General features: G+C 40.9%; 1 protein-coding gene across 9 annotated transcripts in view; it reads right to left on the bottom strand.

Moving 5' to 3' along the window:
• Positions 1 to 20,024, bottom strand: part of KLHL13 (kelch like family member 13) — a 1,461,558-nt gene that overhangs the window by 34,025 nt on the left and 1,407,509 nt on the right. For 3 of the 9 annotated variants that reach the window (XM_083595410.1, XM_083595402.1, XM_083595409.1), the window contains exons 4-5: positions 7,662 to 7,706; positions 6,989 to 7,102 (exon numbers count right to left, since the gene is read on the bottom strand). The exons of 4 other annotated variants lie outside the window; for them this stretch is intronic. In XM_083595410.1, coding sequence (XP_083451536.1) covers positions 6,989 to 7,102; positions 7,662 to 7,706 — 159 coding nt within the window. Of the gene's footprint in view, positions 1 to 6,988; positions 7,103 to 7,661; positions 7,757 to 19,656; positions 19,948 to 20,024 lie in introns of those variants that run through there. 2 more of the 9 variants (XM_083595408.1, XM_083595405.1) reach the window with 2 other exon arrangements.

Below are 20,024 nucleotides of genomic sequence, written 5' to 3'. Positions count from 1 at the left end.
GAGTAATAATAATGGTTTACTATAGAAAAATAACTCTGAACAGGAGAGAATGCAATTCTACTAGTGATTGATTATTGCATTTCAACTATGACAAATTAAAATAAAGGCTCTTTTTAAAATAACTGACAAAAGTCAATGCTTCTTTCAAGTTCCTTGATAAGATAGGAGAGAGGCCAACAAGACTACACTGGGGAAAAGTTCATATCAGCATTTCCTAAGCCACTTTCTTAATTGGGCATTTGCTGCACTTCTCTCCCTGAAAAATGAGGATGACTCACAGTCCCAGCCAGGAAATAGTGCTTGCGCTAAACCCAAGAACAATTACAGCACAGCACTTGCCTGCAGAGCTAACCGATCAGAACTCTGTTCTTTTAACCTTGTCACAGGCAGACTGGGGACAGCTATTTGGCTGGCCAGCACACCTCCTCCTTATTGCCTCTTGGGTCACAATCTCTCTGCCTCCAGAATGCTCATGTTCATGTGCTAAAATCGAAGAGACCAGCACAGTCCAGCAGCAACAACAGTTTCCAGTGGGAGGAACGAAAGAGAAACAGGTCAACCTAAAAAGATGGAGAACAAACACCACGCAAGCTGTAACCGAGTCGGTACATATGCAGGTAAGTTCAGGGCTTTTATGGCACAGCAGCCATAAGCAAGTTTTTGCTGTGAGCAACCAACTTCCTTCAGCTTATGCATAAACTTTACTTCCAACATATCCCATTCATTCCTAAGGATTCAAAGGAAGGCAAACATGAATCTAGGCTCCCAAAATGCAATTTAGATCAGGTGACTGCAGGCACAGAAAAATTCAACACACAGATGAAAAATGTGGAGACATAACTCAAGATGGAATGCTACAGAAAGAGGTGTAGAATTTAAGTGTGCTCTGCTCTGATACAGTTGCCATATCTCAAAAAGTAAAAACCAGGACACCCTGAAAGTTATTGAACTTTTTTTAGACAAACCCCAAAGTTGTTGAGCCAAATGAACAAAAACGCCAATTGAACGCAATGTTTTGGTTTACTTGCTGAAGATCCAAGATAAACTGCCACCTTCCAGAAATTCCCCCCAGACATCACTTCTGCGCTTGAAATCCTGGTAATGTCCAGGAAATCCTAGACTTATGGCAACCCTAGCTCTGCCTAGCATACTGCAGTCCTCATGCGACTTCAGCTCAACCCCACATGCAGGGAATGCCCACCTGTTGCCCTTTACTCTCCTACCATTTTTCTTTGTCTCAGTAATACATGGATACTGAGGTAGAAGAGATACGCAAAGCAATGGGATGGGGAAGGCAGAGCAAAAATGCTTTTCCTTCAGAATTGGAAACTGCCTTATATTAGGCAGACTATATGGCAACCTAGCTCAGTAGTGGATACTCCAACTGGCAGCACATCTACACATCTTCTCGGAAAGGAATGTGTGAGGTAGGACTCTGACTGGTGCTCTACACATTTTGTATCAGGATTATGTACAAGTTTTCCCTTTGGTTGTTATGTGAAGTCCAAACACCCAGATCCACACGTCAACTACTGTATTGGCCAGAATATACCGCATGTTTCTGTGTATAAGACACCCCTGTGTATAAGATGCCCCCTATTTTGGGGGACTCAAAATTAATAAAATGGGGGGAGATTGCCCCTCTGTATAAGACTACCCCCTTTTTAACATTATCTTTTAGTAAAAAAAACAAAAACCTAGTCTTATACACGGAAAAGTATGGTAAGCCTCACTTTTTTTTCCAAATTCTGACTGTGAAAAGTTAAAGTGTAGCTTAAAGTCACAATGTTACAAAAATTGGCTTTTACGATATCGCTGCTGAAACAAACATCCAGTAAAATGGAATAGGTGTGAGTGCTTGCTGAATTTTAAGGGAGCAGCTTATATTCAGGTATTGTCTTTTTTTCTTTCCCCCCTTTTAATTTTAAAGGTGTGGCTTATATTCGGGTGCGGCTTATATTTGGGCCAATACAGTATATATCCACCACCTCTGCTATGAACCTGCTGAAGCAGCACTGGGTAATTTTCAATCTTTCCATTTAAAAAGCACTCAACCATCTCAAGAAAATAACTGGACTGGAATCTAGTACTCTCAAAAATTATAGATGAGGTGCAGGTCTGATAAGAACAGGTATAAAACCCAGTCAAAAACTTGCTGAAAAGGGAAGATCTAAACTAGGAGATGGAGAACCACCAGAGATGAGGCAAGAGTAAAGTTTTCCTGGGTAGGAAGTGCCATAACCCAGATGCAGTCACAGAAAAGGCTCACTGCATTCCTGTCAATCACACCTCAAGCACTGATGGGACATGAAGAGCAGCCTTCAAAAAGGTTCACAACAGAGTAGTCCTTTAGTCATCTTGCACCCACTCTTCCTTTGATCACCCTAACATACTTTGCTGTTCTATTCAACAGGGGCATCTGAGACACTTAATTTTTATTCAAGTCACAGAATCTGCCTTATTTCTCATCAGCACAGCAATAAAGTCAGTACTGAAGCAGCTCATCCTCTTCTAACTCCAAAGATTTGCCATGGTGCAACATATTTGCTGAAACTTAGGTGAGGGAAGTGACTGCAGATAGATGAGATTGTGCTGGGGCCGTAAACAAGCTGACTAGCAGTCTTCAGGGACAGGACTGAACAAATGTCTAAAACCAGAAATAAAAATAAACTCAGTGTACATCACTCAATGCCAAAACACGTATTTGCTGAAAAACAATTTTTATCTTAGCTTGAATGACAGCATTAGATTTTCAACTGACATAGTGCAATGCAGTTTGCAAGGTAACACTGGGAAGATAGGGACAATATTTGCCCACAAGGGACTACACAAGGTGCGAACTATGTGCTAGTGTGAGGGGGGGATGGGAGAAAGACACTTCATTAGAGAGCCTGATAGAGCCCAAGAACAACATGGCTGGCTTAAAGTACTCCCAGCTCCATCTTCTGGTCTGCTGCCTTGGTAGTACAGGGACTATGACACTGGAATCCAGCTGCCAAGGTTTCCAGGCATGCGACCTTTAATCATCTATAATCCCCCTGACTTTGTGCAGCAACAGTGGCAGAGAACTCCACCATCAATAGCTTGAGGCCAGGACTCATGTTCATAGCCTCCAGGACTATGATTGATCTACAGTCTCTTACTCATAGCCACAACTAGAAGACAAAAAAGCTCCTGGACCATTTTTGAGAAGCTGTGTCTGGATTTCTGTTTGATGTGGAGACTTCCCAACAGGAAAGCTCCCCTGTTGTAAGGCAGCAGTCAACCTTGTTCACTCAGTTGCTTTCTGGATTCCCTTTACATCTGTGGCAGGGAATGGATGTCTGCAAGGGGACCTGAAGGGAAGTGCTGGCATCTTCAAAAGGACATTTCACCAGTCCTCTGTTTTGGCTGTCATAGTTAAGCAGGAGGATTTCACCTCTGAGTTTTACTACAGTGATTCCACTAGCATTCCACAGAAGTATCCTTTCCCATATTGGACACAGATAAGGCATGATTTGGAGGGATAGCCCTTTTTAAAAGATTTCTACCAGACCCATTTCTGGACCTCACTGAATCCACACTAGCACCAGTTGGATAAGAGATAGGGAAAGTTTTCTTGGTAATCATGGTATTTAGCTTTTCTAACTCTGATAATTGGGTAGCTTTTAACTGATCTACATTGCACAGAGAGGACATAGCAAAAAAAACAACAAACAAACCCACAGGATATCTACTAGGCAGATACCGTATCTCAAAAGGTTTCTCCAAGTGCAAAATCCATTCTCATCCACTGTATTCTTCCATGGGGGGGGGGGGGGGGACGACAGTCATTTCTGGCTGCAGCAGCTATGTAGAAACAAAAACACTGCATTCTATTGGGGCAGGGAAGAGGCTAAGGAGAAGACTTCATAGCTTTTGTGAGGTTTAGATTAACTAGCACTGCAGATCCAGTTCGTTCGCCCCCAGTCTGTGACCACCTGAGTTGGCAGCACTTACAACCACCCACAATTCATATTTTGTCTTAACTTACTTGCTTTCCACTGTTTGCTGTTGCCACTTTCCACTCTCAAGTCCTCTGGCACACAAAGAAGAGATGTGGACAAATTGAGACACAGGAGTTTCACAAACAAGAATTAGAGAGCTGTGTGTTCTGCTCACCTTTGGTGAACAGACTCACGGAGAATTGACACTCACACAATCCACTGAACAAACCTACATCACAATGATCAGGTATAAGGAGAGGCTGCCCATTTTTTTATTCCTTCTGCCCTACGAAAAAGGAGTGCTTTCCTATCAATAGGATTTCCAAGCAGAAAACATTCACCCCACAGTCATAAAGAGTAACTGCACACAAGCTGTATTCCTTCTGCGAGTGCATCCCTCATACCCAGGGCTATTTCCCCCCCCCCAAAAAAAAAGAGGTGCCAGAACTCACCATGAACACTTCCCCGGTGCTCTTAGAATGGCAACGGTTCCCACCTGAAAGCTGAATTGGCGAGTTCCAGCTAAAAACAGCCTTGCTCATACTACCCCGCAAACAGAGGGTATGAACAGGTAAATCTTTTATTCCCAAAGGCGTAGAAAGTTTTCTAAAGGACATGAAAGACCCCAATCTCCTACAATACACCCAATTTACTCTAAGAGGAACAGCTAGATACAGAATGTTAAGGGGAACAACCTCAGCCTTGGTAACCTTCTGTCTGCCAAAATGAAGTGAGTCTTTTTGGAAAGAAGCTGACCTGGTTGCAAAGCAGGTTGCATGCAGCATACAGAGTTTTTGTCAGTCGTAATCAAGGATGGCCCTTTCCCATCTGCATAAAGCTCTTACAAGAAGCAAGATAAATTAGGCATATGGTTCTTGATTTGGAAGGCAAATTCTATGCATTAACACAATACTGCTGCTAGAAGAGTGGCAAAAACAGGGCTTCTTCCTCACTTCTAAAATCGCAACATTAAAGACCAATGGATATGACAGGGAATGACATTTAATCAAAGCACATGTTTTAAGAAAACCAAGACAATCAGAGCTTTGGCACTGAATCATAACGCACTACTGTTTAAAACTGATAATGAGCAAAGTGATTCTACCAATTCCTAATGGCAAACTGCACCATATTTGTAATCATCACTCTGGTCACCCTTAGATTTCAAAGGGTTTTTAGCTTGGGGCATTCTGAAATCCTATTGTAGAACATATTCTACCAAACAAAAACTTGAAAAACATTTCAGGTCTGCAGTAGCCCTCATACACTGTATTCTGACATTAAGTGGTTGGTCCTTTTAGTCCTGATTTAATATGTTTTGAATTATAGCCCACCAGACACCAACTGCTAAGGGCAGGTAGCAGTGGTTTGGCATGAGCGTGGGTATGCCAATAAACATATGCATGGCATAATAGAAGTTTTTAGTCACCAGTATAGCAATGCCAACCCCCTCCCTAAATAGAATGCAGAATGGAAGACAAAGTTACTTATAACTAAAGTATAAACACCTATCGCAGGAATATTTACAACAGAGCAGTTCGTAAGGACCTCTAGAGAATTTTTATATTATTTTAAAACAATACTTAAGCAACCTTCTACAAGCTGAAGCTTACACACCTATGAATGAAACCCAGTTTTCACAGAGACAATTGTGGCTTCTCACCTACAGTTGAAGCTGCCTCCTGAACATTTATGCCTCATGTATTGCTGTATAAGAGCTGGACAATGCACCAACCATGCACAGTTCTGTTCAACCCTGTATTTTTTATATGCTGCCTCTACAGAAAACAATGGTGGCAAACTCCCTTTGTGTAAATGGTAGGCACACCAGAAATTAGCCTAGAGCAGAGTTTCCCCTTCTTTCCAATATTTTTAAAATCCACAACATTGCTGATCACTAGGCAATGCCGGTTCTCTCTGAAATATGAAAATGCCTGAAAACCCTTAGCACAAAGCCATTTCCCCCTTCTGATGCATCACACTCAACAATTTGCTTTCAAGCTTCAGAATTATGATACTATAATTTTTAGATGCTCCAAGTTAGTAAAAAGCTTTTTTTAAAAAAGGTATTTCAGCGAAATGATGCTGCTAATCATATTTGCCCAACAAAACTGATGAGCAATTTGCTCCTTTGTGATGTTGGTAAGTATACAAGCTGAAAGCATCAAGTTACCACATTTCATTCATGCAACCCTCAAGGAGAACTACCTCAATGCTGGCTGAGCATATATTTTGTGTTTTATAAGTATGAACCATGGAAGCTGTTCCCACCGTGGCTCATTTATTAATGAGCACTACCAGAACCAAGTTAACTTCTCCTTACTGCATTCATTTTTTGCAGGCCATGTGTGGTGCTCAATGTCAGCCAGAAAAACACAGTCTATTAAAATGCCACAGTGCCCTTTAAAAATATGAATCCTAAGCCCAATCAAGGCATATCTGGCAGTGGCAACATTTAATTTTTGACTTCTAAGGAACAGCTAAAGAACGGGTAAAAAACTGCAGTCAAAGGAAGCAATTCCAATATTTCACAGTGCCACACACACAAAAAATACAGAAATGACATAATGGTAGGCATTACATACATATTCATTTTTAAAATTAGCTATAAAAAGGAAGATCTGGGTACTGATGATTCTGACTTGCTCGCGTAAGATCTTTAAGGACAAATGACCACACAAACTTTGACAATAGGCACCGAAAAGGAATTATGAATGTGGCCAAATCTGTACCATTTCTCTGCTTTTTCAACAAAGGAACGACTCAACACAACATCCATCGTTTGGGGAGGGGAGAAAAAATGGGAAACTGACAACTAAAGGAGTGTTAAATTTTAGAGGTTCTAATGAAAGAAATGCAAGGTTAGAAATAAAAATTCTGAGACCAATGTCACATCAGGGCACCACGTAAGAAAAAGGGGGGAAAGGAGGGGGGTTATGTCTCACAAAACAAAAGCCCGGGGGGGGGGATGTAATCTCACAAAAGAAACCCCACCTTAAAATAGCCTCAGTTCTCTCACTTACATGTATGCTGGAGAAAGTGGCGACGACCTGGATGTTTTAAGCACAGGAACTGGGAATTTCCACATAGCAGGAGAACTCGTTTTCCATTTCAATGGCATGTTGGTCACCACGATACTACAATAACAGCAAACAGCGTTTCCATAACAGACTACCAACTTGGACTTCCATTCCAGACACACGCTACTGGCACAACGGTGGCTGCTGAAGCTCGGAACAAGCCAAGCGAGCTTGCCAGTGAGCTTAAACCAAAGCTTCCAGTCTGAAAAAAGGGGTTGAGAGGCATCTCATTTTAAACCCTGCTGTCCCCTAAAGCAATAAGGCGATTCTATCACTCCAACTCGAATAGTGCCACCTCGTTAGAGAAGTGTTGACTGCAGTATATGTTCAACAGAAAGAAAGAGAGGGAGAGAGAGAGAGAGAGAGAGAGAGAGAGAGAGAGAGGAGCTGCACTTTACAAGTCACCACAATGCAGCTTTTTTCTATAAAAAGAATGCCTCTCCACCCCCCCACCCCAAGAACAAGCCTGTAGTGCTATTGTTCTACCTTCACAGTCACACTGCAGCACCATACTACATTCTGTACCTATTAACCTGATTTCTGACCAATAGTAGCAGGGTGGGAAAGGGGAAGGGGAAAAAAAGATGGGATCCATAATGAAAACGAAGCAACATACCGACTCAGTACACACTTGTCATCCTCTGAACATTCTTCATTTGAGCTGCAACAATACAAGTGGGAGAGAAATCTCAGCATAGCCCTGGGCCAAACGACAGAGAGATCAGTGACCAAACAAAGCAGCCTGTTTTGCTTCCGTGCAAGGCAAAGAATGCAAGGATGCCATTGTGGCAAAAGCCTATTGCATAATAACAATAATATATTTTTGCTTTTCTTTAAGAAGAAAAGGAAAATAAATGGGAAGGAGAAGAGAAAAAAACCAGTCTTTCCTAATCCATAGTCAGGGCGACCGAACGACCGAACAAGGATACATATCTGCAGATTCCTGCATGTTCTTCCACACAGCTTCGGATTCAAGGCACTCTCATTTTCCCTATTCTCTGCTTCCAGGTGAGATGAGTAAAAACCCCATGCATTTTTACAATATGCTCAGGTGACATGAATATTGCTCTCCGTCTTCTGTCTGCAGCAAATGGAGAGCAATGTGCCGCTAATAACTGTCCTTGCAGGAACGCGATCAACAATCAAATAGAGCAGCCCCCCCCCAAGAGCTCACAAAGTCCTGACGAAGCAGCAAGACACGCAGGTGTCCGTCACACATACCCAAACACAGCCCCTGTGGTCTGGTGGTGACCTCCAGGGGCAAGCAGTTACCATGTGTGAGAGCGCGTGCGCATTTTTTAAAAGCGCACTTAAAGCACACACATAAATTTATCTGCTTTATGAAGGCATCTCTGACAGAGAGCTTGTTAGGGGAAGGGTAGGGGAGAACAGAAAGGAATTTCACCCCAAACCAAGCAGTGGCTTGACTGACCCGTTAGGTGTGTCTACAGCAGCTCCCATGAACAAGTGCTAACCATTTGCATACTATTGTAGAAGGGTCACAAGTGGACTCCAATATTGATTTTTATGGACTTGATGTGTCTCTTTCTCTCTCATCTCTCTGTGGTGAGGTGCCACTAGAGCAGATTTATGTTCAGTAGCATGCATGACCTGAATGTTTCCTCAGCGAAAAGTCTAAATACTGTATAATGGAAAAGGCTATGAAAGCAAGAATGCTTTTTATTTAATAAAGCTATTTCTGTTCAGTTTCATTTGCATTGCAGGAAGGAGGCACTAGCAGAAAGGGTTCTAAGATTTTTGTGTTCAAGTCCCAAGCTGCAAGGAGAACTGTAGTTATGGGCAGGTATCCAAGGTACAGAGGCATATGACATACCAACACAGAGAGCTGAACTGAATGTTGCTGGGCCTATAGCCCTAACTCAAGGAGAACAATCTTTTAAGCAGCCTTCTTAAAGCAATGGAGGAGGAGGACATGTTAATATCACAAACGCTACTGAAAATTAGCAAGATAGGGAGTTCAAAGATGTGGGGATAGAAGGCAGATGCACATGCCACATGTGACACTGTGAGCATATTCAGCTCTGGATTTTCATTCTAAGGAAGAAAACTTGACACTCCAGAGATCTGGTTTTGCTGATAAGACCAGCCAGATTTATTGCCAATAAAAGCAGATTTACTGAAGCATGCAGCCAACGCCAAAGGCTGCATTCACAGAACTGGATAAAGTCACACATTTACATGCTGACTGATGCCTACTTTTCAAAGCGTGTACTACCAACAGTGTATGAACTGGTCTCATTTGCATAGATCGCTCCACACTGGACCCTGCCGTCACTCATGAATCCTTTGCATCATGCAGCCAAGCACCATTGGCTAAACTTAACACTGTACACATTACATAATCATTGCTTCTCTGCCAGATCACTGGTGTGTTTCACACATTTATTTTTTAAAAAGCGAGCTTAATGATCAAGTTCAGTACTAAAAGAGTGCCTTTCATCTACTGACACCTACAGAAGACAAGAGCAGCAAGGTCACTGCTGTTCAACCTCAAGCGTTGCCTAGTTGTGGCAAGCAAGACAGAAGACCTGCTGCTTGTGGAGTAACAGAATATGGTAATTCTGCTATGTGCCAGTGCACTAAGGGGTGGTGGTGGTGGTGGTGGTAAATTGATGCTTTCCTCAGTGCCGGAGTCTGGTCAAGTCTGGTCAAGAAGGTGCCATAAGAGCTATGCAGTTACAAGGGCACTATTGCCAACCAGGGGCCAAGATCCTCACTGCTCATCAGCACTGACCCCTTGGAGGCACTGCAGGGCAGAAAGCCACCATGCAATTTGATCAGGGAAATGGCTTGTCTACCTTGTTTTCCCTTAGAGGCTCCCAGTCCTCCTCCATTACTGTAAATCAAACAATTGCTATTTCACAGAGCTCACCAATACGGTGGTACCTCGGGTTACATACGCTTCAGGTTACATATGCTTCAGGTTACAGACTCCACTAACCCAGAAATAGTGCTTCTGGTTAAGAGCTTTGCTTCAGGATGAGAACAGAAATCGTGCTCCGGTGGCGCGGCAGCAGCGGGAGGCCCCATTAGCTAAAGTGGTGCTTCAGGTTAAGAACAGTTTCAGGTTAAGAACGGACCTCCGGAACGAATTAAGTACTTAACCTGAGGTGCCACTGTATTAGTATTAACAGTTCCAGCAACTCATCAATTCTGCTCCTCTCCAAACAGACCTTTGCCTTCAGCCCATACTACCAATGTGTAAGAACAATAAAGCTGTACAGCCAACTGAAGCAAAGGCTAAAATGCAAGCCATTTCAGAACCTACCCCTAACCCCCTCCCCAAAAAAGAGCTGACCTCTGAAAAGAGGCAACACACCTTCCTCAAGGCAACACATTGGTTTGGAATCTTCTGGAACAATTACCAGTACTTCTTCCAGTGGGAACAGAGTTAATCAAGCCAAATAATCACCAACACTGCAGAAATTCAAGAAAATGCTCCCCTGGGGAGACTAAGTGATTGGGTTGTGTTTCAACTGTTCTATATATTGGGAAGGGGCAGCAATGTTTCCCCCAGATGAGACCATTATTAACACTCTTCATCTTGCCATGGGATTTAGCTCACATATCTCAGCTGCTCGGTTTTCTAGATAAGCCTTTTTCAACCTGGGGCCCTCCAGGCTGTGTGGACTACAACTCTCATCAGCCCCAGCCAGGATGGCCAATGGTCAGGGAAAACAGCAGCTGTAGTTGAAAACATCAGGAAGACACCAGGTTGGAGATGCTTGCTCCAAACAACCAGGAGCATCTAAGGAGAGCTGTAGGTGCTGGAGCCACCTAGAGATGGGCATCATACTTTCATCATACTTCAGGAAGACCCACTGAAATCATTGGACTTGTTACTTAAGCCCACTGACTTCAATGGGTCTACTCTGAACATGTTTTAGCTAGATATCACTCAATATTTCTTGATAAAAACATGTATTGCACAACTCAGTTAACATATCTGATCAGATGCATCATATCATCAAAACAGTTACAACTTAGTAACCCCATCTGAAATCCTCTTTATAGAGTGAGGATTTCAGATTTCAGATTTCTTTATAGAGTTATTTCAAAATAGGGCTCTGTCTTCTGTCAGGAGGACAGACTAGATACACTTTTCAGTCCCTTTCAACACAACAATGCTAAATCACAATGAAAACCTTGGATATATTAGCTGAGACAGCTGCTGGCTCATCTTTCTTCCGGAAAGCAATCTGAGCAGATGGTGGGCTGCATTTTTTTTACATGGTGTACATTCTTCTACCACATGCACAATAAATTGGGGGTGCAAATAGCAGTGCCAAACTCTGGCCAAGACATGCTTCAGCTGCAGATGAAACAAAATGTTCATAGCAGATTGCAAGTCACTAGGATGCCAAGCACCGGTTTTTTTCAGTGGCCAGTAGCTGAAATCTTAAAGGTGAAAGGCCAAAGGCTATGGAAGAGGGTAAGTTTAGCAAGGCTCATGATAGAAGGGGGAAAAGAGAGACCCCAACCAAGAAAACAGCATCAAGGGTCAGTGCACTGGGTATCCATGCTCTGTTTACAGTCTTCCTTGCTTGGTCACATGGCATAGCCTCCAAGAAGTGTCAAGGGAGGGGTTAAAAGAACTCCCAGCAATGCTGCGCCTTCTGTAAGCACTTGGTGTTTTATTCTTACTGTACTTAACAAAACTTATATGACAGTTGATTGTAATAAAACTTGTAAGTAATTTACAATAAATATTAGAATGATGAATAAAAAACAGTTAAGCACATTTAAAAATAATTGAAATCAACAGTAAAAGAGATGACATCACGTCAACAGCTGCATACCTGCATAGGCTTGCCTAAGCAAAAATATTTTAAGCAAGCGCTGAAAAGAGTACTGTGAAGGCGCCTGCCTGATTTCAACAAGCAGGAAGTTGAAAACTGTGGGTGCCACCACAATGAAAGATCCATTTCTTAGAACTATCAAATGAGTGTTACACGGCACCTGTAAAAGTGCTAGCTGCAGAGAATGAAGCGGTCAAGTTGAGATTCCTGCATTGCAGGGGGTTGAGCTAGATGACCCTTAGGATCCCTTCCAACTATGACATACAGGGAAAGGCAGTCGCACAAGAAAACTGGTCCCAAGCTGCTAATGGCTTTATATACACCAATAGTAACACACTGCACATGAACCAGTGTATACGTCTCATCAGAGCTCTCACTCCTGTCAGCAACCTGCTGCAGCATTCTGCACTATCTGCAATTTCTAGGTCAAACACAAGTACTATACTAAAATGTAGACTTTGTTTTCCATTTGGAACTCAACAACATGCGGAAATTAAAACACAAGGGAGTACCTCTTCTTTGCATCAAAGAAAGTTCTCATATAAGGGGGCTTAAGGATGGAGTTGCTATATTTTAAGCTACTGCTACTAGCAGCCAAAGAGTTGGATCCATCATCTTTCCAGAACTTGCAAGATCCATGTGGCAATAAATGCAACTATGCATAGGCACTGCACGCTCTTTCAAAAACACCTTCATCTCTAGGACAATATAAAGCGTGCCAGAAAAGGAAAATCACACAATTACCAATTAAGCGATAACTAAATATGGAATCTACTCAATAAAACATTAATTAATTAATAGAACTGTTGAATTAACGCATCCTTATACACCAGGGATCACATTTATCTGCTTCTCAGATGACATGTCACTGCTATACAGGGTTGGAATTATAGGTTAAGCTGGCCTCAAATTGTGACCTTTTAATCATGTAAGATCTAGACAGCTTGAGGTCTTAAAAGGTTTTTCCACAGTACATTTGTCCTTTCCAAACACCATTAAATATAACACAAACACACAATTCTGTTCTATTCAGCTATGTAATAAAAGCAAGGATTAGAGGAAAACTTCAACTTCACACTGTATCCTCCTTCCTGTTCCCCCCACCCCACCGCCCAAAAATCATAGGAAAAATACCCTCATACTAATTTCCTCCTAGTCAAGTTGCCTGCAGGTGTGAGACTCGGGATCATTAAGAAGTTCATTACAGTTTGTTTGTTTGTTTGTTTGTTTGTTTGTTTTTTTAAAGATATTTATTGAAGTTTTACAAAAACATAAGTTTACAAACTGAAAAAAGGTCATACAAAAAGAAAAAGATACAAAAAAAGAACATAGAAAAATACATGAAAAAGAAAAAAGAAGAATAAAAATACAAAATACAAAAGACTTTGAACTTTGTAACTTTGAACTCATTAGCTTATTTCCTTGGCTTCCTCACACCTCCCCTTTTTGTATTCCCATTTAAATAATCAAATCAGCAAATCCTTACCCTCTTTCTTTTATCTTAACTCTGTATCTTAACATATTATAACTCTATATTTTCATCCATTATCAATTCATTTTTGCATATTCTTATTAACTTTGTTGCTAATGCCACTTATTTTCAATCCAACATCATTTTAACATTCATTAATTTTACAGTATTTCTGAAGATAGTCTTTAAATTTCTTCCAGTCTTCTTCCACCAACTCTTCTCCCAGGTCTCGGATTCTGCCAGTCATTTCCGCCAATTCCATATAATCCGTCACCTTCATCTGCCACTCTTCCAGGGTGGGTAGCTCTTGTGTCTTCCAATAGTTTGCAATAAGTATTCTTGCTGCTGTTGTCGCATACATAAAGAAAGTTCTATCCTTCTTTGGCACCAATTGGCCGACTATGCCCAGGAGAATGGCCTCTGGTTTCTTCAGGAAGGTATATTTAAATACCTTTTTCATTTCATTATATATCATCTCCCAGAAAGCCTTAATCTTTGGGCACGTCCACCAAAGGTGAAAGAATGTACCTTCATTTTCTTTACATTTCCAACATTTATTATCGGGCAAATGATAGATTTTTGCAAGCTTGACTGGTGTCATGTACCACCTGTATATCATTTTCATAATATTCTCTCTTAAGGCATTACATGCCGTAAATTTCATACCGGTGGTCCACAACTGTTCCCAGTCAGCAAACATAATGTTATGACCAATATCTTGTGCCCATTTAAGCATAGTAGATTTAACTGTTTCATCCTGCGTATTCCATTTTAACAGCAAGTTATACATTCTTGAAAGTATCTTAGTTTTGGGATCTAACAATTCTGTTTCCAATTTTGATTTTTCCACCTGGAAGCCAATTTTTTTATCCAAATTATAGGCCTCTCTTATTTGATAATAATGAAGCCAGTCTCGCACTTTATCTTTTAATTTCTCAAAACTCTGCAATTTCAATTTGTCTCCTTCTTGTTCCAATATTTCCCAATATTTCGGCCAATTGGCCTCCATATTGAGCTTTTCCTGAGCTTTCGCTTCCATTGGTGACAACCACCTTGGGGTTTTATTTTCCAGTAAATCTTTGTATCTTATCCAGACACTGAACAATGCTTTTCTGACAATATGGTTTTTAAATGCTTTATGTGCTTTAACCTTGTCATACCACAAATATGCATGCCATCCAAAAACGTTATTAAAACCTTCTAGGTCCAAAATGTCTGTGTTCTCAAGAAGCAGCCAGTCTTTTAACCAGCAGAATGCTGCTGATTCATAATAAAGTTTAATGTCTGGCAGGGCAAATCCACCTCTTTCCTTTGCGTCAGTTAATATTTTAAATTTTATTCTAGGCTTCTTGCCCTGCCAGACAAATCTGGAAATGTCTCTCTGCCACTTCTTGAAACAGTCCATCCTGTCCAATATTTGCAATGATTGAAACAAAAATAACATTTTTGGCAATACATTAATCTTTATAGCTGCAATTCGACCCAACAAGGAAAGCTTCAAATTTGACCATATTTCCAAGTCTTTTTTCGCTTTTATCCAACATTTCTCATAGTTATCTTTAAATAAGTTTAAGTTCTTAGCACTCATATTAACCCCCAAATATTTAACTTTCTTAGCTAATGTTAAACCATTCTCCTTCTGAAACCTCTCTTTCTCAATCGGTGTTAAGTTTTTCTCAAGCACTTTAGTTTTTGACTTGTTCAGCTTAAATCCTGCCACATGACCAAATTCTTGAATCAATTCTAATACTCTTTTCGTACTAGATTCTGGCTCCTGTAACGTCAAAACTAGGTCATCTGCAAAAGCTTTCAATTTATATTGTTTGGCTCTGACCTGAATACCTTTAATCAGACGGTCCCTTCTAATCATATTCAGCAAAACCTCCAGAACCGAAATAAAAAGCAATGGGGAAATTGAGCAGCCTTGTCGTGTCCCTTTCTCTATCTTAAATTCCTCTGTCATCACATTATTAACTATTAACTTAGCCTTTTGTTCTGAGTAAATTGCACTTATACCATTTTCAAACCCTTGGCCCACCCCCATTCCCTGAAGATTTTTCTTCATAAAATTCCAAGAAATCATATCAAAAGCTTTTTCCGCATCTATAAAAATTAAAACTGCTTTGGTATTGATGTTCACTTGCAGCTTCTCCAAAATATTAATTATGTTCCTCGTATTGTCAGACAAATGTCTACCTGGGAGAAAGCCGGCTTGATCTTTATGTATCTCTTCAACTAATACCTTTTTTAATCTATTAGCCAAGATATCAGCAAAAATTTTGTAATCCACATTAAGCAGGGATATGGGGCGGTAGTTCTTAAGTTGTGTCTTTTCAGACTCAGTTTTCGGTGTAAGTGTAATGTAAGCTTCCTTCCACGACTCTGGCGCCTTTCCCCCCTCCAGAATTTCATTACAGACCTCCTTTAGTGGCTGAATTAACCAGTCTTTCAGAGATCTATAGTATTTGGAGGTAAGACCATCCGGCCCTGGAGATTTACCCAACTGCATGTTCTGGATGGCACCTTCAACCTCCTGTTCTGTAATTTTGTGATTCAACATTATCTTATTTTCTTGAGAGATTTTTTGTAATCCATTTGTTCTTAAAAATTGGTCTAAATCAGTCTCTTTCTGTGGCCCTTGTGTGTATAGTTGTTTAAAATATCTCTGGAAACACTTTCTAATCTCCAATGGATTCTGTATGTTCTTTCCTTCCACATCCAAATTTGTAATGGTGTTTAATTTTTGTCTTTTTTTCATCTGCCAAGCTAGCAGTTTCCCGCATTTATTAGCCGATTCAAATGTCTTTTGTCTCATCTGCTTAATTTTCCATTCTACTTCCTGATTTATCATTTTCATGTATTGTATTTGATATAGTTTTATTTCTCTCAGAATCTCTTGCGACTTTGGTTTCGCTCTTAATTTCTTCTCTCCTTCTTTTATTTTTTCCAAGATTTTATCTTTTTTCTCATTTTGAATTCTCTTCTTTATTGCGTTCTGTTGAATCAGAAACCCTCTCATGACCACTTTGCTTGCGTCCCAGATTACTCTTTTTTCCACCGTGGTGTTCAAATTTATCTCAAAATAATCTCTCAAGATTTTTTGGGCCTTCTTGGTAACCTCTTGATTTCTAAATAAGGTGTCATTCATCCTCCATCTGAAGGAACCGATTGGTGTTAGTTTCATCTCCATCTTCACCGCATTATGGTCGGAGCAAGTTTTTGGGCAAATTTCCACTTTTCAAGTCTTAGGTGCCAGTCCTCTAGTTATCCATATTTGGTCAATTCTTGTCCATGTCATGTTGGCTTCAGAGAAGAATGTTCCCTCTCTTCCAAGGGGGTTCTTGGTTCTCCAAATGTCAATCAAGTCTATATTGTCAGTCAATTCAAAAAAGGTTTTTGGTAGTCTGCTATCTTTAGTTACAACCTGTCTCTGCGACTTATCCATATCTGTAGATACCACTCCATTCATATCTCCCATCAAGATAATGTTATAGTCCATGTAGTCAAGCAATGTCTCATGCAATTTCCTGAAGAATTCAGATTTCCCCTCATTTGGTGCATAAACTCCTACAATCAAAAAAAATTTCTCCTTGTGATTGAATCTCAATTGCCACAAATCTTCCTTGTTCATCTTTAAAAACAAATTTCGGTGATAGGCTCTCTTTGGCATAAATAACAACTCCTCTCTTTTTAACCTTGTCTGATGAAATAAACTCTTGACCCAATCTTTTATTAATCAGTACTTTCCTGTGAAGCCTTATCACATGAGTTTCCTGTAAACAAATTAAGTCCAATTGTTCCTTTTTCAATAAATGAAAGACTTTCTTCCTCTTCTCCGGGGAATTAAATCCATGAATATTCCAACTTAATAATTGCAGAGACATGATGTGGTTATTCTATTTTCCTCCAACTGCTCCCAAAAGTTCTTCTTGTTCTGACGGTGGTATCACTTTTTTTTTGTTTGTCCAGTCCCAAAGGTGGTGGTGCTATGTCTAGTACTCCTGATCTTAAAGCTCTTAGCTCTTCTAGTACTTCTTTTTGCAGGTCTTCTTCGTGGTCTCTCAAAAATTTTTCCTTATCTTCCACTGATCTTATTTTGAACTTTTTCCCTTTAAAGGTAAAAGATAGTCCCTGGGGGAATTCCCACCTAAAAACAATTCTGTTTCTTCTCAGTAGGGCCACCAGATCTCCGTAGTTGGTTCTAAGATCCAATACATGTTTCGGTATATCCTTAAAAATCTCCACTCTCGAGTCGTTAATCTCCAAAGTCCTCTGGAAGTGCGCACTCAGTATTTTATCTCTCTCTTCTTTCGTTCGGAGGGTAACCAAACAGTCTCTCACCCTGTTTTTTCTCCCTCCTCTTCCAAGTCTGAACGCACTTACTATCTTAAAGTCTTTCTCCAGCTCCAAATTCCAAAATTTTCCAAATTCCTGCGTAAGATAGTCACTTAAGTTATCTTTTTCAAGTTCCGGTACTGCCCTGATCCTCAGATTGGTCTGTTTCTCCCTCAGTTCAATCATAGACAGAAGTGACTGATGATCCCCAATCTGTTTACGCATAGGTTTTATTTCTTCCTCTACAGCCACTGCTTTTTCTTTTGCTTCCTCAGCTATTTTTTGATTAGACGCAGATTCTTCCAGCAGTTTTTCAATAGATTCTGTATTGGAGTTCACCTTCTGTCCCAGATTATCTATTTTAGTTGATTGTTTGCTTGTTTGCTTAGGCCTTCCAATTTTTCAAAAATTTTATTTAACACAGAAGTAAAATCCCCTTCTGAAGCCATTCCTTTTGACTCAACTTGTGCAAAATCTTCCCCCTGTGTCACAGGAGGGCCGGGAACAGATGATCTGCATTGCTGGGAAACTATACTGGCCTGCTGCACTCTGGCCTTACCCGATCTTGTTGTCCTATCTGTCATCACACTTTTGTCTATGAATCAAGGTCAGTCCCACGGTCAAATCTTGCCGTGGAAAATCCCCAAAGTCCAGAGTGGAAAAATCCCCCAGCTGGGTGTACAACTTCAATGTTCCTCTAGGGGGACACTGTAGCAGTCATTAAAGTTACAATAAAAAATCTTTTCCAACTTTCTTAAGTCCCCTCAGAAAAAAATACAAGCAACAGTTTCAAGTCCAGAGAAGACCTTCAACAAGTATCTCCTTTGCAGAGTTAACCATTAAAAAGTTACAATGTCTATAAATAGTGCGACTCTCAATGCAACAGTTCTAATGAACCTGGCAGTCCGTTCCCAGGAATTAAATAGTTGTCTCTATTTTTCCCAGAAAAATTAAGTCACTTTTCCCTCTCCCCCCCCACTAACCTGGGGGGGGGGTTCTTTCGCTTTAACGTTCGGATTTAGAGCTTTAAAAGCACCGCTCTCCAGGTCTTAGCTTTGAAGCGTCTTTGCTTTGATCTGTGTACAGAAACGGAAGGCGGACTTCCTGTTTACGCCTTCCCGCTTCAGTGCCAAATTAATCCCTTTTTTCTTCCTTTAGTCCCAATTTCTTAAGCTTCACCTACTCACGGGTAGTTGTTTAGCAGCCGAATTGTCACAGGAAAAAGGTCAGCGCTCTCCGGCAACAGCTGTGCGGCTTCACCCCACGGAAGGAGCAATTGACTCTCAGCACCGCGCCTCCCGTTGCGCTCCGGAGCCCCTAGCTGGCCTCAAATTGTGACCTTTAAATCATGTAAGATCTAGACAGCTTGAGGTCTTAAAAGGTTTTTCCACAGTACATTTGTCCTTTCCAAACACCATTAAATATAATACAAACACACAATTCTGTTCTATTCAGCTATGTAATGAAAGCAAGGATTAGAGGAAAACTTCAACTTCACACTGTATCCTCCTTCCTGTTCCCCCCACCCCACCGCCCAAAAATCATAGGAAAAATACCCTCATACTAATTTCCTCCTAGTCAAGTTGCCTGCAGGTGTGAGACTCAGGATCATTAAGAAGTTCATTACAGTTTAGGGACAGAGCAATGCAAGTGCGCGCACACACAAGACACAGAGCACCTGCTGAGAGTCTGAGGGTCCTGCTCCTGCCTCTCTCCACCAGGCCTAGGACAGGGCCTGATAGACTATAAAAGGACTGCTGCTACCCAGCAGAGAATACTGTTTACATTCTTTAAAACTGCTTTTTAATTTTGTTTTTAAATTGTTTTCTGGAGGTTGGGGGGGTATTCGGCTGACATGCTGGTAACAAACAATCCAAAGCCATGTTTCTGTTAGATCCACCTCTGGAAGATAAGACATTTCTAGCAAAAGCAGACTTTACGGAAAACGTGATAGTCCACAGGCATTTCTCAAGAGAGGAACTTACCCAAAAGTATAGTTTCGTTTTCAGTTTCTGAATAATAAAGCCTTAAGAGGTCAAAAACAGGGCACTATCAGTAGACCAGGGTTTCTCTGCTCCTCCGCTCCAGAAGGATGTGCCCCCATCATAGTGCTTATAGCACCAAAATGAAGCTAAAGGAATACAGAATGTGCAACAGGGTCTTCTGGAAGGGATACTGCACCCAGTGGAAGGTTTAGGAGTACTTAATGCTTCTATACCACTGGTATTAAGAGGACTGGGGACTTGGCCAGAAATCTGGATGAACACTAGTGGGGCCTTATCTAAGAAGAGAATACAAACAGTGAATTAGAACAAATGATTAACATCTTGTCCTTTATGTACCTCAGGCCAGC

This window comes from Podarcis filfolensis (genome assembly GCF_964270895.1).
Source record: "Podarcis filfolensis genome assembly, chromosome: Z".
Lineage (NCBI taxonomy): Eukaryota > Metazoa > Chordata > Lepidosauria > Squamata > Lacertidae > Podarcis > Podarcis filfolensis.
The sequence above is the reverse complement of the archived record's forward strand: the minus strand, read 5'-3'. Positions and strand labels throughout refer to the sequence as shown.